Source organism: Engystomops pustulosus, chromosome 11 (assembly GCF_040894005.1).
Source record: "Engystomops pustulosus chromosome 11, aEngPut4.maternal, whole genome shotgun sequence".
Lineage (NCBI taxonomy): Eukaryota > Metazoa > Chordata > Amphibia > Anura > Leptodactylidae > Engystomops > Engystomops pustulosus.
In genome coordinates, this window is record NC_092421.1 from 54,181,204 (window position 1) to 54,206,795 (window position 25,592).

The 25,592-nt window shown below is 41.4% G+C and overlaps 2 protein-coding genes across 7 annotated transcripts in view; both read right to left on the reverse strand.

Annotated features, from left to right (window-relative positions):
- The window catches only part of PDCD11 (programmed cell death 11), a 43,482-nt gene that overhangs the window by 14,207 nt on the left and 3,683 nt on the right, over nt 1-25,592 (reverse strand). For all 4 annotated transcript variants that reach the window (XM_072131083.1, XM_072131084.1, XM_072131082.1 and 1 more), the window contains exons 2-21: nt 21,730-21,838; nt 21,134-21,256; nt 20,770-20,937; nt 19,841-20,002; nt 19,507-19,630; nt 18,578-18,756; nt 17,967-18,074; nt 16,081-16,287; nt 15,882-15,994; nt 15,520-15,580; nt 14,129-14,275; nt 13,772-14,023; nt 13,049-13,171; nt 11,253-11,456; nt 10,851-11,021; nt 10,429-10,648; nt 9,268-9,423; nt 3,423-3,538; nt 2,766-3,241; nt 151-213 (exon numbers count right to left, since the gene is read on the reverse strand). In XM_072131083.1, the coding sequence (XP_071987184.1) occupies nt 151-213; nt 2,766-3,241; nt 3,423-3,538; nt 9,268-9,423; nt 10,429-10,648; nt 10,851-11,021; nt 11,253-11,456; nt 13,049-13,171; nt 13,772-14,023; nt 14,129-14,275; nt 15,520-15,580; nt 15,882-15,994; nt 16,081-16,287; nt 17,967-18,074; nt 18,578-18,756; nt 19,507-19,630; nt 19,841-20,002; nt 20,770-20,937; nt 21,134-21,256; nt 21,730-21,828 (3,272 nt within the window). In that variant the 5' untranslated portion in view covers nt 21,829-21,838. The remainder of the gene's footprint in view (nt 1-150; nt 214-2,765; nt 3,242-3,422; nt 3,539-9,267; nt 9,424-10,428; nt 10,649-10,850; nt 11,022-11,252; nt 11,457-13,048; nt 13,172-13,771; nt 14,024-14,128; nt 14,276-15,519; nt 15,581-15,881; nt 15,995-16,080; nt 16,288-17,966; nt 18,075-18,577; nt 18,757-19,506; nt 19,631-19,840; nt 20,003-20,769; nt 20,938-21,133; nt 21,257-21,729; nt 21,839-25,592) is intronic.
- Nucleotides 3,790-6,999, reverse strand: LOC140106581 (uncharacterized). Of its 3 annotated transcripts, XM_072131087.1 has the most exons (3): nt 4,886-6,999; nt 4,504-4,599; nt 4,231-4,425 (listed from the first exon to the last, which is right to left on the reverse strand). In XM_072131087.1, exons 1-3 carry the CDS (start codon nt 6,997-6,999, stop codon nt 4,374-4,376), a joined length of 2,262 nt encoding a protein of 753 aa, XP_071987188.1. In that variant the 3' UTR covers nt 4,231-4,373. The 3 variants fall into 3 exon arrangements, with proteins under 3 accessions (XP_071987187.1, XP_071987186.1, XP_071987188.1); XM_072131086.1 differs by having other exon boundaries at nt 3,790-4,995; nt 5,104-6,999; XM_072131085.1 differs by having other exon boundaries at nt 3,790-4,425; nt 4,504-6,999.

The window sequence follows — 25,592 nt, forward strand, 5'->3', positions numbered from 1 at the left end:
TCTCATTTATAGGAGGTTGGATGCTGATACTTTCACATAAAGTCAATAAAATCTCACACATTACCATCTATACGAATCTCTAGCCGTAATCTCGCCGGGTATAAAACGTTTCAGCAGCAGTCAATAGAGGACATGGTACAGGACACTTACCTTGGAAACAAAGTGAGCTCCAAAACGGAATTCTTGTTATTTTGCTCAGTAATTGCCCGAGATCTGCAAAAAGGTCAAGACGTATAGAAAATTAAACATGTATTTCCATTTTATTGTTTGTATTATTAAAAAATTGGATCAATTCCTCACATATTTCTAGATCTCTGCTGGCGGTCATTCCATCGGACGCTTCAATGTTTATGTTCAGTGGACAGAGATCTGTCCGTGGTCACACAAGTGAGCGGCGCTAGCATCAGATCAGTGTGATATAACGAGCCGCGCACCTACACTGGAAGTAAACAATTACGCTTTCTATAGAAGGACAGCAAGCAGAGATATAGAAAACCATAAGGAATTGATTCACAAAGTACAGGTGGTCCCTGACTTACTCGACCCCTAGTTACAAATAGACATCTGGATGTTGGAAATTTATTGTACTTTAGCCTTCGGCTACAATGATCAGCTGTAACAGTTATCACAGGTCTCTGTAATGAAGCTTTAGTGTGAATCCTGGTTCTTACGACAATCCAACATTTTTAAAAATTAAATTTTCACAGAGACCAAAAAAATTTTAGCTGGGGTTACAATTCTAAAATATAGTTCTGACTTGCATACAAAATCAACTTAACCACTCAACGACCGCCATATTGTGTTTTTACGCCGACACGTCAGAAAAAGATCGCGGGTGAACACAGCCCAGACCCTGAACTAAAAACGGAGATTGGAAAAACTCCTATCCCACGTGTGACTGCGACATGCAAGTGTGTCCCCCGTGGATCAGACCTTTCCGGTGAGCTTACTGGGGGATCCAATTTATCCTACTGCAGCCCTGGGGTCCAGAGTGTGCCTTAAGGCTGCCGGTTCCTCTTTACTCGAGGAGGCAGGACCCGGTTGTAACTAATTGAACAAGCGTGTATTGTGTTGCAGTGTATGGGCTTGAACAAGCGAACAGATGAACACTTGTTCAAGCCAAAGTGTGGAAAAATTAAATTAAAGAATTAAAAACAAAAAAAAATAAAACTCATTTTAATAATAAATAAAATTCCACTAATCACCCCAGTTGCATATAAAATCCAAATAAAGTATATAAAACACGTACATATTTGGTATCACCGTGTCCATTTTAATTTCTACAATAAATCTAAAAATCGATATTGAATTCGCTCGGTGGATTTTTTATAAAGATTGTATATTACGGGAAATTTGTTAATGAAATACCCTTACAAAATATGATTTTAAAATGTACGTGCGCTAATATGAACTCTTTTCGCAAAAACTAAGCATTCTGTCAACAGAAAAATACAGAAAAGTTGTCGATAGGAAGAAAAAAAAAAAAGTGATTTTCTCCAATATTGGTTTTGCTCAATAAAATTGAGCAAAGATAAGAAAAACTATATAAATGAGGTATCACCGGAATCGTATTTAACCAGAGAATAAAAGATTTTAAAAGTTGTTCCCGCTCTCATGAGAGTTTATAAAATCTCATGAATAAGCTATAGACCCCCAAATGAATTATACATTGTATAATCATTGTATAATCACCCCACAAATAATAAGCCTCATATGTTCACATTACCATAAAAATAAAAAAAACGTACAGCCTGTACAATGTGACAATACAAATCTGCTCTGAATGGCACTGCTTTCACTCTATACCTGGCCGTGTGCCCATACAGCAGGTTACCACCACATGTGGGGTATCCCTACACTCGGGAGAAACTGGGCATCAAACTTTGCAGAGCATTTCTGCATTTAATTTATTATGAAACTGACAGTTTTGGCCTAAATTAATGTATTTTCCCCCAAAATTTAAGAGTTTCTAAATAGCAGGTCCATATTGTTTTGAAACCCATGTGAAACACTTAAAGGGTTAATAGGCTCAATAGAAGTAGTTTTACATACGTTGAGGGGTGTAGTTTCTAATGTGGTGTGATTTATGGGGTTTCACTATTATTTAGGCCTTTCAAAGTTGTCCCTCAAAATGTTAGATTTTACTATTTTCATGAAAATGAGAAAAATCGCACCTAAAGTTCTAAGCTTCATAGTATCCAAGAAAAGTGAGACGCATAAAACATCATTCCAACATAAAGTAGAGATTCTGGAAATGTTATCTAAATTTTTGAGTAGTTTTACTTCTTGCCTGGAAATCAGAACATTTGGAACCCTGAAAATGTAGAATTTGAATCTTTTGCCAAATTTTCATTTCTTTAAGAACGAAACGCAAAACTTATCACTTAAATATTACAACTAACATGAAGTACAAATGTGTCACGAGAAAACAAATCTCAAAATCACCTGGATATGTTAAAGTGTTCCGAAATAATAACCAATTGTCGGGACAGATTCTAAAAATCGAGCCTGGTCACTAAGCTGAAAACAAGTGCCAGTGATAAGGGGTTAAGAAGAAGTCTACAGAACCTAACTTTCATTACATAACAATAACATTTATTTGCTAAAAATGAATACCCCTCTAAGGCTTATATATTATTTTTCTCATAAAAACTCCTCCTTGCCATCCTGAGACAAAAGAGTACACAATCCTTGCAGCCATTCTTAGTCCTCAAGGACCTTTCAAACCAAAATATTCATAAGCCCCGTGGTCAGGGAAAACTTACTTCTTTTTCTTGCGCTTTGATGTTTTGATAACTCGGCACGTGACAGACTGCTTAAGCTCGAGATTGGATGTAGGAAAGTCCCCAACTTTCACATTTTGTGTTGTCTGCGAGGCATCAATCAACCCAACGTCATCGAGAGAAACCCAGACCTCAGTAGGGCTGACCAACTTGACCGTCCCTTTGGGTATTTTAACAATCAAGTTTGTCTTTGGTTTTTCTTGTTTTCTTCTGCTCTTTTTAGAAATGTTACCCTCGTCAGTGGTTACTTTGACGCCCAGGTGAAGATTATGTTCATCAGGACTGACACGTGTTATCTGGACCCAAATTTCTTCTCCCAACCAGTTATGGGAATCCAGCAAGGCGTTATTATAGTGGCTGGAGCGTGGGATAGCGACAAGCAGGCCGTTTACGGACACGATTGCAAATTCCTTGGTCAGGTGCTGAGTAACAGCTTTGTATGGAGATCCTTCCTCCACCTAAAAGAAAAATATTGAGTAGTTTACATAAGGACAAACAATTAGGCCGTAGATGACAACATCTATTACAAGGGGCTCTGAAATGTATGTAGTAGAAGGGCCTAGCTCTATTTGGATACTTATGAGCATGGTGTACAAAAGATTGAAAACATCTATACAATAACCAAGTAAAACTACTTACTTTGAACTCTGTTTTGCTTACAATGGTCTCATCCACAGAGACATGGACGTGGGACTTCAGGAGGTCAACATGTAGAACCACAACTTCCACCTTTTCTCCTTCGACAAAACTTTTTTCTGCAATGAAAGATAAGAGCTTTTAGTACCCAAATGTGTAACCCTACCACTTAAAGGGTCGATGACCAGTTTTGGCAAAGCAAAAGGTATGTAATCATCATCCCCACCATTCTGCTATGAAAGACTGTTGAAGTATCCACCACTAAAGCTTTGATAACCGTAGGAGAACATGTCCCCCATGCACAGAAACCTAGCAATAAAAATTGTGAATTAGATTACTCACCGGTAATTCTATTTCCGTTAGTCCACCATGACGGCCCAACCTGGAGGATGCCCCTTGACCTCTGCAGGGACAGGAAGAAGAGAGGTTAAATGCTCCCCCCCTTGCATCCTCCCGCCAGTGATTACAAAATAACCATGCTGAGGAAGATACAACCAGATTTATTTAGTATGTTTGCTTCACATACAAAGGAAAATTATCTGGAAATAATAATACAAAGAAAGGAAGAAATCCAGCTGGGAGGGAAAATATATAGGCCGTCATGGTGGACTAACGGAAATAGAATTACCGGTGAGTAATCTAATTCACAATTTCCGCTTCGTCCCCCATGACGGCCCAACCTGGAGACTTACAAAATTAGTAAGCTTTTCTAGGGAGGGATTACAGCCTGTAACACCTTGCGTCCAAAAGATAGGTCTTTTGACAAGTGCAAGTCCAGCCTATAATGCTTGGAGAATGTAGTGGATGAAGACCACGTTGCGGCTCTGCAAATCTGATCTAGTGACGCTCCTCTTCTTTCCGCCCAAGATGTGGACATAGCCCTGGTCGAGTGAGCTCGGATTCCTGCTGGTATCGGGCTTTTCTGTAGGTCGTAACATGAGGCAATTGCCAGTCTCAGCCATCTTGCAATGGTCGCCTTCGACGCCTTCCTCCCCTTACTTTTCCCCTGAAATTGGATGAAAAGGTTAGAGTCAATACGCCAGGCCTCTGTAATTTGTAGGTATTTTAGGACAGAACGTCTTACATCCAAAGAACTCCATTCGCGTTCTCTTGCCGAAGAAGGGTTCTCACAGAAGGAGGGTAGGATAATCTCCTGATTCCTATGAAAATCGGAAACCACCTTGGGAACAAAATTTGGATCCAACATCAACACAATTCTATCATCTAGAATTTTCATGTAGGGTTCCCTAATTGATATAGCCTGAAGTTCACCTAACCTTCTAGCAGAAGTGATGGCTATCAGGAAAACTGTCTTAAGTGTCAGGTTTTTAACACTGGAGGAATCAATAGGTTCAAATGGTTCCTTCATTAAGGCATTCAAAACTAGAGTTAAGTCCCACGCTGATGATTTTTTAACAGTCTGAGGCTTTAACCTAGAGGCAGCTTTAATAAATCTTTTGACCCACCTGTGCTCGATGAGAGGCTGGTCGAAGAAGGCACTAAGCGCCGACACCTGGACCTTCAGGGTGCTGGTAGACAAACCCAACTCCAAACCCTTTTGAAGAAATTCAAGCACCTGCAAAATATTAAGGTTAGCTTGGGAAGGTGGGCTGTCCTTACAGAAGGAACAGAACCTCTTCCATATCTTATGATAGATGGCAAAGGTGACTGGTTTTCTACTTGCCTTCAGGGTCTTGATGACTTCAGATGAGAGTCCCTGAGAGCTTAAGAAGCTGGATTCAGGATCCAGGCAGACAGCTGTAATTTCCCTGGGTTTGGATGATGGATTGGACCCTGATGTAGTAGGTCCTCCGATGGCGGAAGAATGACTGGATTCTCTGGTGACATCTTCTTCAAGAGTGGGTACCAGCTTTTCTTCGGCCAGTTCGGGCAGATGAAGATGGCTCTGGTATTTTCCTGAGATATTTTCCTCAGGACCCTGGCGATCAGGGGAATTGGGGGGAAGGCGTAGACTAGTGGAATGTCCCAGGAGTGAGAGAAGGCGTCCAGCCGTTCCCTGTTCTCCCCTTTTTCCAGAGAAAAATAATGCAGGCACTTGGTATTCTCCCTTGTTGCGAACAAGTCCACTAGAGGATAACCCCACAAAGATGTTAGCCGCTGGAAGATCTCCTCCTTGAGGCTCCACTCGTTTGGTAGGATCCTTCTTCTGCTTAGAAAGTCCGCCCTTGAATTCTCCGTGCCCTTTAGATGAGTGGCAGATATTGACAGAGTGTGTTGTTCTGCCCACAAAAATATTTTCCGAGCTAGGGTACTCAGGAGAGGAGACCTGGTTCCTCCTTGTCTTTTTATATAGGAGACCGTAGTTGTATTGTCTGATAGAATTAGGAGGTGTTGGTGGGCAAGAAGAGGCGTGTTCGCGCTGAGTGCTTCCCATACTGCTTGCAACTCTCGGAAATTTGAGGACCTTCTTGTTATCTCCTCTGTCCAGGTACCCTGGGAAAATTGCTGAGGCATCACTGCCCCCCAGCCCCTCTGGCTCGCGTCTGTCTGGATTGGGATGTAAGGGCTGTTTGACCAGAAGATCCCTTTCCTCAGATTTCCGTCTTCCAACCACCATAGCAGGTCCTCCTTGACGGCAGGTGGGATTGGGATTTTCCTGTCCAGATCCTCCTGTTTCCTGTTCCAGGATCTTAAGATCCATCCCTGGAGTATTCTGGAATGGGCCTGACACCAGGCTACCGAGGAGATGCAGGCTGTTAGAGAGCCCAGAATCTTCATAGCTTCTCTGATAGAGATCACTGATTTTCTCCTGAATCTTGTTATCAGATCCTTGATGTGGTCTCCCTTGTCCTGTGGAAGGAACGACATTTGGTAAACTGAGTTCAGGTTTACACCCAGGAATTTCCTCACAGTAGCTGGGGAAAGTTCTGACTTCTGGTAGTTTACTATCCATCCCAGTCTTTTTAAGGTTTCTAGGGTGAGATCTCTGGAGAAGAGTAAGCTCCCCCTGTCTTGGCCAACAATAAGCAGGTCGTCTAGGTACGGGACGATCAGTACGTCCTGTAGTCTGAGAGACGCCACCACCTCTGCCATCACCTTTGTAAAGGTCCTTGGTGCAGATGATATTCCAAAAGGGAGTGCACAGAATTGAAAGTGTAGTGTAGCACCCTCTGGAGACAAGACAGAAAACCTTAAAAACCTTTGTGAGAAATGGTGTATAGGGATGTGATAATATGCATCCTTTAAGTCTATAGTGCACATTAATGCATCTTGGTGAATAATGTGTGTGGCTGATCTTACCGACTCCATCCTGAATTTTCGGTAGACGATAAACTCGTTGAGACCTCTCAGGTTGATGATTAGTCGGTTTGTGCCGTTCGGTTTCTTTACCAAAAAAAGAGAAGAGTAAAAACCGGTTTTCTCTTGATCCTGTGGAACAGGTATAATCACTCCAGAAGACAAAAGAGAAGTTACTTCTTGCCATATTAAACTGTGGGATGTAAGTGACATGGAAGGTGAAGGTGGCATATATTTCGTAGGGGGAAGTCTGAGGAATTCGATGTTGTAACCATGCAGTAATATATCTAAGACCCAGGGATTTGAAGTGACCTTTGTCCATTCTCCTCTGAATCTTAGCAACCTTCCCCCTACTATGGCATCATTGTTTTTTGTTTCTATTAGGGTCTGTTGGGGTGGAGAACAGAAACCCTCTCCCTTTACCTCCTTTCGGGTAGCTCCAGCGTCCCCTTTTCCCTTTATCCTTGTAGGAATCCTTTTTGAAGTCTCGAAAGGGCTGTTTCTTAGGTATCGATCTCTCAGGAAAGCCCTTTTTCTTATCTGATGCTCTCTCAAGTATAGCATCCAACTCTGGGCCAAACACAAATTCCCCTGAGAAGGGAAGACTGCACAGTTTTGCCTTGGATCTGATGTCCCCGTTCCACTGTTTTAGCCACAGCGCCCGTCGGGTAGAGTTAGTAAGTGCTCCCTCCTTTGAAGCGAAACGGATTCCCTCAGCAGCAGAATCTGCGAGGAAGGCTGTTGCAGATTTCAGCAAAGGAAAGTTCTCCAAGATTGTTGATCTCGGAGTCCCTTCCTTGATGTGGGATTCCAACTCATTCAGCCAGTACAGCAAGTTCCTTGCGACTGAGGTGGAAGCCAAGTTAGTTTTCAGACTGAGCATGGAGGTCTCCCAGGCCTTTCTCAACAGGGAGTCAGACTTCCTGTCCATAGGGTCCTTTAATTGGGCCGCGTCCTCAAAAGGAAGGTCAGTCTTCTTTACTATTTTGGTAACTTGCACATCCATCTTTGGACAAGTGTCCCATACTTTAGACTCCTCGGGCTCAAAAACAAGTCTCTTTTTAAAATTTTTGGACACGATAACCCTTTTTTCTGGTTCTTGCCACTCCTCAGAAACCAGCTCCTTTAACGTGTCATTCAGGGGAAACACCCTCTGGCGTTTTGCCTTCAATCCCCCAAATAGTTCCTCCTCCTTAGATCTAGGGGGAAGAATCTCCTCGATTTCCAAGGTCTGTCTAATTGCTTTTAAGAGACCATCGAGTTCCTCAAACTGAAACAGATGACGTGAATCCTCTGTTTTTTGTGAATCCGTAGGATCCTCATCTTCTACGTATGAGCATGAGGGAGCTTCGGAGTCATCCCCCCCCTCAGATATAGAAGAATCCGGCTCCACTCTAGGTTTCTTACACGGTGGAGGCCTGGACGTAGCAGCGGCCACTGAAGAGCTTATTTTCTCCTCGATAAACCCCTTTAATTCGTCTAAGAAGGATGTCTTCTCCTCTCTCATAAAATTGTCGATGCAAGACTTGCAAATCGGCTTTTTGTATGAGTCGGACATAGAGTGGGCACACATGTTGCACTTTCTAAGCCGGCTTTTCTCGGGCTTTTCAGACCTGCTCGTCTTATCCCCTTTATCCTCCTTGCCTTTCGTTTTAGACCCTTGGTCTTTCTCCTGAAAGGGCAAGCGGAGGATAATAAATGACCCACTATTTTACACACAGTAAAAAACCCAAACCTGCACAAAAATCCCACTTACAGAAACCGGAGGATGCAGGAAGGTAGGGTCTGCCTCGTCAGCCATCATAAAAGCCGTGGAAGCGCACAGGAAAATTTCAGAAATACACAGCACAGGAAACCAGCACCGCAGCGTCACACACAGATCTTAGACCTGAGATCAGCGTGACTACCTGCTCCAGGTGACCTTAAATACCTTAATGGGGAGCCCATCCCCCTGTAGAGTTCTCTGCGCCGCGCTCCCGTTCCCAGGGATGCATTGCGGTCCTGTGAGCCGCCACTTCCGGTCGCGACCGGAAGTCGTCATCGGACCTCGAGGACGCCGGGAATTGTAGTTTTTTCGGCCGCCGCGCGCTCACACGCGGATCGCGGAGCGGCGGCCAGGACGAACGGACTGGAAGGGCGGCGAAAGGGAGGACACAAGGCCGACCGAACGCCCCAGCCCGCCGGGATTTAGCCAGCCAGGACTACCCGTAAGTTTACTTCGTCCCCCCCCCCCCTGGAGGAGAGAGGGCACCTCTCTTGTCCTGCCTCGGCAGGGACAGGAAGAACACTGGCGGGAGGATGCAAGGGGGGGAGCATTTAACCTCTCTTCTTCCTGTCCCTGCAGAGGTCAAGGGGCATCCTCCAGGTTGGGCCGTCATGGGGGACGAAGCGGAAATAAAAATCTCCCAAAAGCACTGGTGCTTCAACAGCGACATAGCATTAACAGGATGCACCTGCTATTTTTATCTTTTTCAAGACCCAACTGTTTGATTAGCAAAAGAAAAATAGAAAAACAACAATCTTGAAATCACAAACGAGGCCACCATAGAGAAAAACCTAAAGAACACTCAAACCAGTCAAACAGTCTCACCTGAGTTTGTACGTTGAGCTGCGGTTATTGTTTGCGCTCCAGGGATCTGGCCGACACAGAAGTGAACTAGACCATTGGCTTCCATCTTTTCTACAACGAGGGTCAGACGCATTTTTGCAGCTAATGAGCAAAGACTTGTACCATCCACTTTGTCCTCTACATAATAAAAAGCAAGACCAAAGAGGTAGCAAGATTCAGTGTACAGCTGTGTATTGTAAGCATTTTAAGTAAATGGACAATTTACACACCAGGTTTATATTCGACACAAATGAAACTTCACTGGTGACACACACACACACACACATCAGCGACATCCATTCACACCCCAACACACCCCCTTTGTTCCGATCGTCCCGAGACGGTCTGCTTTCTGCAGTTTCGTTACAGTGGCGAATTATAATGAATGTGTAAAAATGCCATATACTGCAATACAGTAGTAGTGCAATATATGGTAGGAACGATCAAACCGTATAGGGTTAACGCAAGTCTAAAAAGAAAATCTCCCCCTATCCCTAGAACGTAATAAACAGTAAAAACTAAACACATTCGGTATTGCCTGATCAAAGTATAAAATCTGTTATTGTCAGCGGTGAACCCCATACTGGAAAAAAAAGTGCGGAAAAACACAAAACTCTACTTTTACACCATTTTACCTAACAAATGCAATAAAAAAGTGTTCAAAAAAGTCAGACAGTCCTTAAAATGGTAGCAATGAAAACATCAGCTCACCTCACACAGCGTAATTATCATTTTTTTCTGTACACATATTTGTTTCATTTTTAAAAATGGATTAAAGCACAATTAAACCTATATAAAATTTGGCATCACCGTAATTGTACCAAAGAATAAAGCAGAGGTGTTATTTGGAGCGCACAGTGAAAGTCGTAAAAACTGAGCCCACCAGAAAGGCAATTGCCAATTTCACCACATTTTGAATTTTTTCCCATCTGCCTAGAACACGACATGGAACAATAAATAATGTCACCGAGAAGTACAATTTGTTACACAAAAAATAAGTCCTCACCAGCTGTGTACATGGAAAGATGAAAAAGTTAGATTTTTGAAGGTAGGGAGAAGAAAAAAAACCCTGCGTCCTTAAGGGGTTGAGTTGCATATCAATTAACAATGCAAAATGTGAAATACCAAATCACTGCATCATACCATGTCTGCTCAGAAGACTCCTCGAGAGCTGAACCTCATCTAAACAATGACTTAGACGTGTGCTGCTCTCAGCAATGCTGTTTTCAGTGATACATTCGTGCAGCTTCAGGCTCAGAAGGCAACGTTTCAGCTTCGGATCCACGGTAGTTACCCGGGCTACCACAGTCTGCCCAATCTGAAATTGGACATCGGCGTCAACCGTTCTCTTTTCGACAGCGTCCTATTTAACAAAAAACAGAAAAGTAAAAGTCAGGACTATGTACTCAGCTCCTAATTCTCTATAACATGCTGCTTGTAGATAGCACACTATGTACAATCTGCACAGCTCCTACTGCTCTATAACATGCTGCCTGCAGAAAAGACATCTGCTCAGCCCCTCTAGTTTTGTTGACACTAAAAATCGTTCATCAGCCACTACTTACCATGATGGGGGCCAGGCCAATCAATCCATATGGAAGCTCCACAAAGACCCCATGTGACGTTATCATTTTTACCGATCCAGGGAACAACATCCCACTTTTTACTTTAGAAAAGTCTTCCACCGGAGGCTGTTTTTTTATGAATGTGATAAACGAAGGTTTCCTAGTTAGTTTCTGAAGATTTTTTTGTAAAGGATTACAGTGTAGTTGGACAAAAAGCCTTTTTGTATCGCCGTATAGAAATGATGATCACAATTAACATAAATTGTAGTTTCTCTCTAAATTAGAAAGACCAACCCTCTATTGAGAACGGAGGGAGAGGCCATAGACTCACCCGCAAAACCTGATGCACTACGCAAGGATTTTGCATAAACCTATCGATAACACAATGCAGTAAAAGGATACAGTTGTCACTTCACAGTTGTCGCTTATTTTCAGTGCTGTGACTTCAGTAAGCTTATCACCCTCTTTCAAGCAGTGCCACAAGAGCTCACAGTTTGAGATATTATCAGAAAGATGAGGTTGAGGAAGAAACGCAGAAACTTTCTCTGGCAGAATCAGTACGTTGAGACCGTCATTTGTCTTGCTTAAAATTTTCACATCAAAAATCTAGCAGAACAAGAAAATATAATTAAAATACAGTTTTATACAATTTATATACACCACCTAAGGTAAAGGTTAAGAACCGGATAACAGATGTTAAAAAAACAGACCTTTTACTTCCACTTAAAGGAAATCTACCCTGTGAAAAATAGTCACTGACCCACACATACATTCATTTAATGAAGATACTGTGCGCATGCACCATTGCCTTTGAGAGTTCGGTGACGTCACCGGCTCTTGGTAGCGAGAACTTATAAGCATGCAAGACATGTATAGTTATGCTAGTGACCAAGCGCCAAGTGTCAGGGGCACAGGAGCGCTGAATGGATAATTTGCCTCTTGTATAAATCGATTTTTGGACAAAACTGCTGATTTCTGTGCCTAAGCAAGAAAACCGCCAGCAACAGCTTACCTACCCCTATGTAAAGGAATGTTTTGTTCAGAATGATCATTTTCAAATGGTAGATTTTCTTTAAGAAACATTGCAAAATGTCTATTGCGCTCCACCTGCCAGATATCCAAGATTAAGCTCTACTTCAATCCTAATTTCCCATTCACAGCTTCAGGACTTCTCCCGAGCTACACTGAATCTCTGGAATGTCCTATCAGAAAAATGCCCAACTACAAAAGCTTCAAATAATCTAAAAAAAACCCCCCATCTTCTGTTGGTAGGGCTATCACATTCCCTAACACTTTCATTTTAACTCCCACTCCTCCCACTCCTGCTGTCTATAGTATTCTTCAGAACTTGATACCACGATACAGAATATCTGCAGATTCTGCTGAAATTGCTGTGGAATGTGATCATATTCAGAAACATATGAGATGTAGCAGTATAACAAGTTAGTTATACTTATAGAAAAAAATAAAATTTTCACCCAACCAAGGGGGGAAAAAAAATGAAACCCCCGGGTTATGTACAAGATGGGTTCTGTAGGTTTGTTCTTAAGTTGAATTTGTATGCAAGTCGGAAAAGTATACTTTATAATTGTAACCGGAGGCAAATTTTTTTTGGTCTCTGTGACAATTGGATTTAAAAAAATGTTGGGTTGTTATCAGAACCAGGATTAAAAATAAAGTTTCATTACAGACACCTGTGATAACAGTTATTATTGTTTTTGTAGCCTAGGGATAAAGTATAGAAAATTGCCAACAACCAGAGGTCCATTTGTAACTAGGGGTCGTCTGTAAGTAGGGGACCACCTGTATAATGTATTTTATAAGACTAAAATACTCCTTTCTCCATTTATTGGGTTCTTTTCCTGCTACCGCTTTTCCTGTTTGACTTCTAATGAAGTAGCCTCGCTAGAAGAAAGCAACCTGCAGCTATCCAAAGTCTATGATGTATGGGTGGAAAGTATAGGAGCTACATTGGATCAGTACCTGATCAGTACATAATATTCTAGAAGATCTTACTAATGCTTCGGAGAAGTAACATGCACTGTATTAATTCTGGATTTTGCCAAGTTTGTTCTATGGTTCGTTCTTTTATTGGAACGGATTCAGAATTTTATTCACTTGGTTTCCTACCGTTTAATTGAACATTTCCCCATCACGAAATTGAAATACTTATAGCAATTATACTGATCCTCAATTACCTTTCCATAGTATCCTGTGCCAGCTACAGCAGACTCCGATGTCTCTCCTTCACCAAGATCTTTGAATGACAGCAACATAGTCTCCTTATTAGGATTACACTCCAACACCCTTACTTTAACCACCTGCAATAATAAAAGACAACTGTACATATGTAATACATGCACAACCCTAGCAGGAGATCCATCTCTTAACCTCTGTACTTCAGCTCTTCTACCCGGTGTTAGATGTTAAGGTAAAGAAAAGATTCATATTGGACATTTACATAAGCAGCTATCAGAAAAATCTCGCAACAGTTCACCAAAAAGGATTGGCCATGGTGAAATCCAACATGCCTGATCCTTCTTTAGTAGGTACTGCCAGAGAAATTTGAATACCTTTCATTTTTTTTAAAAGTATTTATTTTTGCAGTTTAAAATTTTAAACAAATACAATAAACCTTTCCTATTAAGAATATCTATGCTTATGGAAGAGAAGGCGGTGTATAACTGTCAAAAACACCAACAGGGTTTGTCGATTGGATAGAATAAGATTCAGATATGTATAAGCGATATATATGGAGTTCACATTTGGCTGCCATACCGCTCTAATACATTGCAGTAGAAGATAAAGGTACAGCCATAACAATTATTCCAAATATCAGAAAACTAAAAAGGATAACAAACTGGACAATCCCTTTAAGGTATGATATGAATATGAAATAACCATCACGTAGTAGCCATTACCTGTCCTTGAAAGAAAACTTCTTCAGGTGATGGAACATCCTCATTGCTCAGCTGGTCCTTTCTGACAAGTCCTTGAACATCATTATAGAATCTGATTACACATCCATACGGCTTCACTGAGCAGATAAAGCCATGGCTGATCATGCCAGGTGTAGCATCTTGGTAGCTGGTAATGATGGGCAATGTAGAATTAATCATCATTTCCTTCCTGGTTAAGATCATTTTTTGGGTACTTGTATCCACACTTAGAACCTATACAAGAGACAATAATGTATCAGTGTAGCTATAAAGGGATACAGAACCAACCCTCACAGTCCCAAATCCTTCAAAGAAGCTCAAAAACAAAGTTGAATTTACCCGACATTTAACCGTCTTCCCGAGTGTGTAGATCTTCTCTGGGTGATTGAGTGTGACATCTGCTAGGTGAAGTTTAGGCACCAAACCATCAATATTCCCTGGGAAATTCACAATCACTCCTGCCGGCATTAAGCGGCTTACAGTGCCCTGTAAAGGAAGATGAAATTATAACACTTGCTGGTATTATTCGCTGCATAAACAGAGCGTCAAAAGAGATAGTGGTTTTAATGTGATGCCAATGACAATTCTTTGGACCAACATAAAACCTATCCACTCATTAGGAAATACAATGCTTTTCCTTGGATACCATATACAACCTCCCATATAGATTATGAGCAGGGTCTTCCTTCCACTTATTTCAGATCTCTGAAGTTTTTGTACTGTGCACAGGCAGTCACCTACTTAAGGACACCACACTTACAAAAGACCCCTAATTAAAGGACCACCAGGATGAAGGAATGTAAAACATACTGGCGTGTGCCCCCTCTGGCAGGATCCATTTCTATTTTAGCTGCATAATTTTAAAAGCATTTTTTTTTAAACCAGTGCATAAGAAGCCAAGAAGAGCGGATCCTGCCAGAGGGGGCGCACACCAGTATGCCAGTGTGCTTGGTTTACAATCCTTCATACTGGTGGCAGATGTCTTTTTAAGACAGACATATCTGCCACTGTGACCTCTGGTGAAGCTCTCTGGTTGGTTGACTTTAATCCCAGACGGCAGTGATCAGCTGTAAGGTGTCTGTAATGAAGCTTTATAAACTTGATAATCATTGGTCCTATTACAGCAAAAAATTTGACAATCCAATTGTCACTGGAACAAAATATTTTTTTTTTCTGTAGCTAAAATTAGAAGATAAACCAGTATTGACTTGCATACAAATTCAACTTAAGAACTTGTACGTAATCCATGGACTATGTGTTCTTGCATTTGCCTTTGGCGTAATGTATGTAAACGCCACAAACGCAACATCCATGGTTCAGAGTTGTAACATGGCAGCAGCTTCCTTCTATCAAAGTTCAGTATCAGGCTGTCCACATTCACATTAGATAGCCAGCTGATCATGAAGCAAACTTTAAAAAAATAACACTTTTTTAATGATTTTTTAAAATAAAATATGAATTTAATTTATAAATTATTTATTTAAAAAAAAAAAAAAAAAAAACACATTATACAAAACACATTATAAAAACCAAATAAAAGTTAACCCTGCGGGATCAAATATATAGACCTATGTAATAATACAATACATGTACAGACTTTAGCTGAACCACATGCAAGGATTAAAAAAAAAATTCAAGCACTAGTTAACACGAGACAGCTATATTATACTGACCTGCCGCCCACTTTCTTAATGCATTGCACATAAACTGCTTTATTAATATTAAATTACCTTCAGTATTTGTCCAACCTGCACATCTTCAATTCTGAAATCTCCAGCCTCAACAAGATCTCTGAAAGAAAAACCAATGTCATCCACAATCAAACAAATCAAGAAAAGTACATACATAGCATTTTGGGTAAATATGACTTGTACATTGATAAAATAAGAAATAGCTTTCACCAGTCACAATTTTCAGACTGAGGAAATAAATCCAGGCAGAATTTTACATTTTGTAGAACAGAAGACATGACAGAATGCAAAAATGTGGTGTGAATAATACTCAACATGAATGCAGAAACACTTTGCGAAAACCATTTAAAGTGGACACTTCGATATGTGGCAACAGAATCAGAAAAGAGCAATTATCTTACTTTTGAAATGACAGACGTAGTATCTGATCCATTTGGCTAAACGTCATGACTCGCCCTTTATGGACCGATCCCTCTTTAAATTTTTTTGATTGTAATCCACGGAGAGGTACCAACTGTAAGATACAAGAAAGAACAGAGGTCATCATTAAAGTGACATGCAGAGGGTATTGAAGGAGTTTTGCTATTACTTAGAACTTACAGATGAAAAGCCTAATGTTTCCCCATCGAGGTTGAAGACTACCCCGGCTTTTTCATGCAGCGATGTCACAGTGCAGCTGTCGTGGATGGTGCCCACCCAGTCACTCCACAGCTGCTTCAGAGGCCGCCCTGGCTTTAAGAAGTTCTTGAGAAGGGTAAGTCTAACGGTCTTCAAAGGTTGGTCAACCCACAAGATACAAGCTTTCACCTATAGGGAAGAATATACATATTCCGTCACAAAAGGAGAGATTTTGTTGTTGATCAGTCAGGCAAGAAATAACAAGTACAGATTAGGAATTTGCAGTAAATTTACCCCTAAGGCCTCATGCAAACAGACTTTTTATTTTGACAAGCTCACAGGCCCCTTAGACCATTTTGCGCAGGTCTTGCATTCACTGTGCGTTTCTGCACCTTAGTTGTGCCTGGGGGGTCCTATGTGGGGTGGGCCCCATCCATGCCTTGATAGTGGCGTGGTCGCTCGCTTCCTCTAGACATTGGCTAGGGAGCTGTGTGATCGCTCGCTTCCTCTAGACCAGTGGTTCTCAACCTGTGGGTCGCGACCCCGGCAGGGGTCGAACGACCAAAACACAGGGGTCGCCTAAAGCCATCGCAGCCACAATTCTATTGCATTTTTTGGCACCACAATACAATGGCATACAATTTTTGGCATACAATATTTTTGTACATGGTTTGGGGTCACCGCAACATGAAGAACTGTATTGCGGGGTCACAGCATTAGAAAGGATGAGAACCACTGATATAGACAATGGCCGAAACAGGCTAGTTGGTGGCACATTTGACACACACATCTGTGTGCAACAAGACTTCGTAAAAGACAACTATAATTTACATGCGTGGGGGCATGCCAGACATATCAAGGCCTCGACCTTGATATGGGGAGTGCGTAGGTTGCCCTACAACAGCCCACTCTGATGCCAGCTAAGCCACTCATCATACCACTCCACTTTGACAGACTAAAAAAGGGTTAACAACATATTTCCCTGGGTTTTTTTTACAATATTTTTAAAATATATCGGATTGTATATTCTATTCTTTCTGTTCAAGGTTAGGGGCCTACTGTAGAAGCCGAGTTTTTCAGCACAAAAAAAAACCTCACCTCGGCTTATACACAAGTTAAAAAAAAAAACAAAAAAACTTGTATACTCACCCTCCGACGGCCCCGATGCTCAGCGCAGCTCCTCTTCTGTCTTCCCTGCGGCTGCTCTTCTGTCTTCAGTCTTCTGTACAGCAGGCAGGGACGCAGCCATGTTATCTTCCTGACCGGCGCATACTATGTTCCGGCCGGGAGAGGACATGGCCGCTTTCCGCCGTGAGGAAGACAGAAGAGGAGCGCATTGGGGCTGCCAGAGAGTAAAATACAAGTTTTTGTTTTTTTTTTTTGAGGGGGCAGGCTGGGCTGGCTGTATACTACTGGGGGCAGGCTGGGCTGGCTATATACTACTGGGGGCGGGGGGGCTGTGACCAATGCATTTCCCACGCTCGACTAATACTCAAGTCAATAGGTTTTCCCAGTTTTTGGTGGTAAAATTAGGGGTCTCAGCTTATACTTGAGTATATAGGCAAGTACAGCAGCTCCCTGGGGAGGAGGAGGGATGAGTGATGGAACCTGGTTGTAAACATGGGAAAAGATAAAGCATCTTTTTGCGGTGCATGGTACATACCGCGGCCAAGCGCTATAGCCGTCTATAGGGAGTTTTGCGGCTGGTTATACATCCCCACAACAACAGTGTGAAAGGTGCCTAACACAAATAATCTTAAATAAAATCTACTGGCTTTTGCTTTAAAAGGGTTTTAACTTCACTATTTCAGGTAAATTTTTTGGAGGATGAAATGAATCTGGACAGTGATACAGCTTTGTATACATACAATCTGATCTGTTTTGTAGCAGTCGCTTTTTCTGGACTCCATGTGCAAGAAATCCACAACTCCAGTGCAGGATGACAAGAAGGATAAGGCGATATGGTCAGAAAAAATCTGAAAAAACAAAACAAAAAGAAAGTGAGATTTCACCCTTGTGTGACTAAGACCATTGTCTGCAGCAAAAAAACATGTTCCATGGATTAGTAGGATTCTGGAACAAGATTCTCAGAGTGAACTTGTGGGCAACCGTCTGAGACCACTTTCCCACAAGTGAGTAACGTTACAGAAAAAGCACCAAGGGCTGGAGAAATTTCAGGACTTGATCTCGTATCATTGGACTCAACACAGCACATAAGTTCAGTGACTGTAGGTTTGGTCCTTAATTTTCCTCCAGCCCACAGAGCATTTTACTAGGACTGCACTAGGTTTAAAGGGCATCTACCACAAGGATGTAGGAGTGTATGAAAATGAGCCTGACGGGCTCCAGGCTTCACTAACACCTATGGACTTGGAGCCCCTCAGGCTCATTAGCATACATACCTTCATCCTGGTGGTAGATGCCCTTTCAGGCCCAGCATACAATTTGATAACAGATGTGAAGTTTCTACGAACAATACCTTCTGGATCTGAGCTTTCACAACAAGACCTGGGAGAAGATAATTCATGGTCCATTTTTGATCCTCTGTGGCAATGGCATTCCCAACATCAGACTGAGTGATGGACAGGCGGACAGTTTGTCCTCCCTTCTCTTTATGGTCAATTACGCAGTTTAAATACTGTCCAACCTGTAGAGAAGCTGTAGTATACACAAGAGACACAAAAATGTACAAATTCAGCAAAAAAAAAAAAAAAAAAAAAAAAAAAAAAAATGTTTTACCGACATTTTCTTAATGCTTTTTTATTAATGCTTGTGATGCCTAAGGCAATTTATGGATCAATTTAAGAATTATAATCTTTATTTGAAGTGTAGTCAAGTATAAGCCGAATTTTTCAGCACAAAAACATTTGCTGGAAAAAAAAAAAAAAACTAACTTGGCTTAAGCTCGAGTCTATAAAAAAAAAAAAAAAAGTATTATTCGGTTATTCCCTATTCACTGGGACTCCCACCATTCATATGAATGGGAATACTGTTCACACCAATGGATGAAGTATGGTTTATTGGTCAAGTATGCATCCTGCCACCTCGTGCAACACGAAAAGGAGTGTCGGTAATTGTGGAACACAGCACATGTCTATCCTACTCTGGCACTCCTATTCACACCTGTGAGAGGGCTGGGGGTACCTGAAAATCATACCACTCCATCAATTAGTGAGAACTTCACCCCAACTCTTTATCATGGGAGTCCAAATAGGCAGTGGACAGGGGTAGCAGGCAAAGATGAAGTCATATTAAGTTTCAAACTTCATGGTCTCACCTATTCCGCTCAGCTGTAAATGCTCACCAGACAGAGCCATAGTTGAATGTAACCATGTGCAATACGGACTCAAAGGTAGGGTGACAAACAGGTTATAATCATTTATATACATTAAATTATCACTTGCATACCTTTATTTGTCTGGTCCAGATACACTTTAGCCTTTTCATTAGGCAAGAAGGCATAGGTCCCTGCAATTCCTATGTCAACGAGATATCCGTGATCTTCAATACTTGAGACACAGCCACAAAGAAACTGAATAAAACAGAATAGATTAGCTTTCCCAAAAGATAACGCTCACTGATATGTACATCAAGGCTATTCCACTCTTCTGTTGTGCCATGAAAACAGAACTCATTTTCCAATACCCATACTAAACTATGTAAATGTTACCACATTATTTCACATAGTTGCAGGATTCATTTATACACTGCGCAGAGAGATCCTGATCGGGAAGAAACGTACCATGCCCTTTTGCAAAGTTGAAGCCGACAGCTCACTATTAACCAGTTTGGGGTTCAGAGATAACTGGATGCTTTGGCGGTTGGTGGACAATCTCCCCAGACTTAGAACTGTGCATCTAACCAGCATCCCTGGCGAGTACAGTTCAGAGAGCGGTGACAGAGACTACAATATAAAAGAGCCAAGTCAGACACAGACAGTAATATAAAACAGATTACTACTACTTTAATATAACAAATGGATAGGAGGGTGTCCTGATGATTGTTAATTTAAAGTACCTTGAACCCTGCAGAACAATAGCGCCAACCTGAAATCATCATTACAGGGATGATTAATGGAGGGGCTGGACTGTGTGCTAAAATACTAGCTCCCTCACTAGGGAGTGTCTATTACCCTGCTGGCAAGAATACGCCTCCTGCCCGATATTTATCCCTTGTGTTCCTTGTCCCTTGCCCGCTATCCCAGCTTGTTTTTTGGGGTCGCTACCCCGACTTCTTTTGAGGGACCTGTCCCCCCCAATTTAATTGCTTTTTGCCAAAGAGTAATAATTTTTTTTTAAAATAAAACTATGTTTTTATTAAAAAATGTTTTAACTTTTTCCAAAATTAACCACGTTTACAAAATAACATAAAAATCCGAGATATTGAATAGTCACAATTGCAATAGAGCATAACCCTAGTGGGTTATGCTCTACTGCAATTGCAAAAAAAAAAAAAAAATTATTACAGCTCCCCGCTGCCGTTATGACTTGTGTCATATATCACAATGTTGCTTTGAGTGCTATCCCTGTGCTTAGTACTTGATTCACAAACCAACCACCTTGTGCAATGTTGGCTTAAGGGTCTGAACCGCCAAATATTTACAGTGTTTCTATTAACCCTGGTGGACACACTAAGTCCAGGACAATCCCATAAAGAAGCATGCATACTTACATCCAACAGTTTATCCTTTTCCACCTGCTCCTTAAGCAATTCAGTGTAGGCCTCACAAATACACGTGGCCTGGACAAAACCTATAAGCCCATAGGGAAGGGAAACAACTAACTCAAATTCTCTAGCTTCTTTCACACAACCCAAAAACAACATGCCTTCATGGATGTTCTGCAAATAATAATAATAAAAAAAAAAAAAAGAATAAGAAAATGTTCATTGTCCATAAGAAAAACATATACACACACTATATTGGAATGGCAGATGGTAATGCATAGCAGCTAAGAGTAAATCCACATGTAGAATAAAAAACAGAGAGAGGAACAACACAGTGCAAAATAAAACCACTGAACAAAAATCCACCTACCCCAAAACATAGTAATTCAATGGGTGCAGCTTTTGACAGAACGCTCTTTTCAGATTGTGCAGTCTTTGGTTTCTCATTTGAATCCTTCTTTTTCTTCTTTATCACATCATCTTCATGTTCAGTCTAAATAAACGTACAATTAGTGATTGAACCAATGAAATTATCATAAAGGCACATCTATATATCACACAACTGTTTGATCTTTAATCCATGACTAATATTAGAGATGTCAGTTGTAGGCAAAATGCAGTATTACAGTACATCGAAGCTTTGACTTAAAAAATGAAGATCAGCCCCCTTGACATCAATACCAGATACGCTTGTTTACCCTTAGCTAATCTACTTAGTTTTTGTGTGATACAAGATAGAAGGGTGTTACATGTTGGGTAATTGCTCTTTGGGCATCAAAGATAAATATGATGCTGCGAGTTCAATCCCTGCACAATGTTCAGTAAGAGAAATACAGCTGACATGCTGTGAGGATAGAAGTGAAACTAACTATTTGAAAGATGCCAATAAGAACAAATGTCTATAAAAGAAACTTCTAAAAATATATTTCCATTTAAACATATAAACAAACTTCATCAATGACATACAGAAAAGAGGTTGTCATCTTCTCGAGGTCTCTTCTTAACAGCAGTTGCCCCAGATTTTTTCTGCAGGCCTCCTCGAGGGAAGCTTTCTTCCATTTCCATTTTGGTATTTCTAGTAAAAAAAAAAAACAAAAAAAAAAAAAAAAAACCACACATCACACAAGGAAAAGCGGATAGGAATTAATAGCAGGGAGATTGCATGTTCCTGTCTGAAGATGATGTTGTGGAGATTGTTAGGGAAGGTGTCAGCTCTTGGGTCACATATAAGCCAAACATATGGCCTTCTAGGTGAAGTCGCTGTATCATAAGCATGCATTTTTTTTAGAAGTTTTGTTGCCTTCATGCAAGAATATTTTCATCTTCATAAGATCATTATTTCATCAATTCCATGGAGCTGTACAATCAATAAAACATTCACTTATATTACATTAAGACAACAACAAATGAAAGTACAAAATGACATTGATTGGGAAACAAGTGGAAGGAGGACCCTGCCCACGAGGGCTCACCATCTATCTTGATGTATATAAGTATTTGATCCATTCTGAAGTGGCAGCAATGGGTGGACCACCTTCTTGCTTAGCTGCAGTGCACCATCAATCTAAACTGAACAGGAGATGCCACGAGTCCCATTTTCGAAATGGTTTTAAAGCATGCGTTTTCAGTCCGTTAATAAACAGTTTCAAAGCAGCCAAATGCATGGCAAACAGTAAAAAAATGATGTGTTTTTGAAACGCATGCATTTTTAAACGGACTCAAAACGCATGCATTTAAAACGGTCCAAAAACTGGATGTGTGGCATCACCCTAAGTATCTGCCCCAGGAGCTGAAAGATCCCCTTAAAACCAGAAATTTAAACCATGTAATATGGTGCCTGAAAGGAAATGCTATGGGACAAGCTCTTGCGATACCTTGCGATTTTTCATGGTTAACAAGGATACCATAGTAAAAGACTAGCGTGGAAGTTAACAGGGTTAAGCCTGATCAGACCAACACTGAAGAGGTTGGAATAAAGAAACACTCATGTCAAAGCATCTACCGACCTTTCCACAATTATAGGTTTCCGTCCAAGAAAATCCCTAGCATTTTTTATTATTGCCATTCCGGGTGAGGGCGCATGTGGCATTTGCATTGTGCTTTGAAAAGGAATTCACCAGCTGTGGAGATGAGATTTTACTAATTATATCAAGTTAACATTCCATTTATGTCAATTGTGTTAACACAGTGTTAACATTGTCCACACACTGCAATTAGGCAAATCTCCTCTCCACAGATGTTGAACTGCATTCAAAATGCAAAAATATGGAATTAGACTTACCGGTAATTCGGTTTCCACTAGTGACCATGACGGCCCCCACCTGGAGGATGCTCCTATATCCTGTAGGGACAGGAAGTGCAAGAGATTAAAAGCTCCTCCCTAGCACCCAACACCAGTGTCTACCAAAGTACCACCCGGAAGGATGCAAGTGCAAAAAAATTTATATAGAACCATCTCCAAGAAGGAAGACAGGGAGGGAAATAATGGGGGGGCCGTCATGGTCACTAGTGGAAACCGAATTACCGGTAAGTCTAATTCCATATTTCCACCACGTTCCATGACGGCCCCCACCTGGAGACTTACCAGATTACCCCATTATTTGGGAGGGAACACCGCCTGCAGGATTTTCCTGCCGAATGCCAGGTCCTCCTGGGAGGCAATATACAAACGATAGTGCTTTGCAAAGGTCGAGGAACTTGACCACGTTGCTGCTCGGCATATCTGGTCCAGAGATGCACCCCTTTTTTCGGCCCATGATGTTGCCATGGCCCTAGTGGAATGGGCTTTAATATCCCCCGGAAGGGAAGTGTTTGCGGTCTTGTAGCAGAGAGATATGGTGGATTTTATCCATCTGGCTAAGGTCGCTTTTGAGGCTTTCAACCCTCTATTCTTTCCCCCAAAGTTGACTAATAAACTAGAATCTTTACACCACCCTTTTGTTGCTTCTAAGTAAAAGAGAACACATCTCCTAACATCTAAAGTCTGCCACTTCTTGTCCCGTTCAGATTTAGGATTAGCACAAAAGGAGGGAAGAATAATTTCCTGTTTACGGTGGAAATCAGACACAACTTTAGGGAGGAAGAGGGGATCTAGTTTGAGAATTATCTTGTCATCTAGAATTCTTAGAAAGGGTTCTCTGCGCGAGAGGGCCTGGATTTCGCCCAGTCTGCGTGCTGTGGTAATTGATATTAGGAAGATCGTTTTAAATGTGAGGATTTTCATGTTTGCAGAATCCAGAGGCTCAAAGGGGGGCTCTGTGAGAATATTTAGGACCAGCGAGAGATCCCAAGAAGGGACTGGGTTGTGTATATGCGGTTTAATACGAGAACAGCCCTTAATGAATCTTTTGATCCATCTGTGATCTGCTAAGGGGAAGTCAAAATATATACTTAAGGCCGAAATTTGGACTTTAAGGGTGCTTGGTTTAAGACCTAGAGAAAACCCTGCCTGTAAGAAATCTAAAATTTGACTTAAGTTTGGATTTTCTGGAGAAGGAGGATAATCCCCGCACCATGTACAGAATTTTTTCCAGATCTTGGCATAAATTGCGTTAGTCACTGGTTTCCTGCTTGCTTGAATAGTGTCGATCACTTCGGTAGAAAGGCCTTTGGTCATTAGGTATGTCCTCTCAGGATCCAGGCCGTAAGCTTTAGATGTCGCACGTCTTGATGATACAGTGGACCCTGTAGAAGAAGATCCTGACGATAAGGTAGATGAACAGGATTATCTATAGCTAGTTCCTGAATAACCGGGAACCAACTTCTTTTTGGCCAGTATGGAGCAATAAGAATTAATAATACCCGTTCTGTTCTTAATTTCTGTAAGATTTGGGGAATTAGGGGTATGGGAGGGAAGGCATAGACTAACCCCGACCCCCATGTATGACTGAAAGCATCTAACCCCGTAGGAGAGCCCCTATGGTCTAGAGAAAAGTATTTAGGGGATTTATTATTTAGATGGGTTGCAAAAAGATCTAAGGTTGGAGTCCCCCAAATATGACAGATTTCCCTGAAAGTTTGCGGGTTTAGCGACCATTCATGTGGATCTAATATAACCCGGCTTAAGAAGTCTGCTTCTATATTTTCTGTACCTTTGAGATGGACAGCTGAGAGGGATAGAAAATGTGTTTCCGCCCACCTAAAAATTTGATGTGATAACTCTGACAAAGATTTAGACTTTGTGCCCCCTTGCCTGCGCAGATAAGCTACTGTAGTAGTGTTATCAGAAAGGATTCTTATGTGTTGATTTTTTATGTGCAAGTGGCTCTTTTTGAATGTTTCTAGGACTGCCTTTAACTCCCGGAAGTTTGAGGACCTAGAACAAGTCTGGCTGTCCCACTGACCTTGAAAATAGAGGCCTGCCAACGCAGCCCCCCAACCTGACAGGCTTGCGTCTGTTCGTATTGTTAAGATTGGGTTTGGATTCCACCAAACTCCTTTCTTTAAGTTTATGGGATTCTTCCACCAGGATAGTGAATGTTTAACTAAAAGGGGAATTTTTACCTTGTGGTCTAGATGTAGAGGGTTTTTGTCCCACACCCGGATTGTCCAAGCCTGCATAGTCCTTGTGTGATTTTGAGCCCAAGACACGCACTGGATACAGGACGTCAGAAGGCCCAGAAGACTCAGAGCTGCTCGAATGCTGCACGACTCTTTTCTCTGGAAGAGGCTTATATTTTCCTTTATTTTTTGGATCTTTTCTAACGGTAGGAAAGAACTCTGTTTCACAGAATCTAGTTTTACTCCTAGAAACTTTTTTACCATCTCTGGTTTTAAATCTGATTTTTCCTTGTTTATGACCCAGCCTAAGTCCTGGAGGAGATCTATGA

Coding starts and splice junctions, on each gene's coding strand:
- LOC140106581 (XM_072131085.1), bottom strand. CDS start 6,999: ATGGACAAAGGTCACTTCAAATCCCTGGGTCTTAGATATATTACTGCA. Junction 4,426..4,503: donor GCGAATGGAGTTCTTTGGAT/GTAAGACGTTCT, acceptor ATCCAATTTCAG/GGGAAAAGTAAGGGGAGGAA.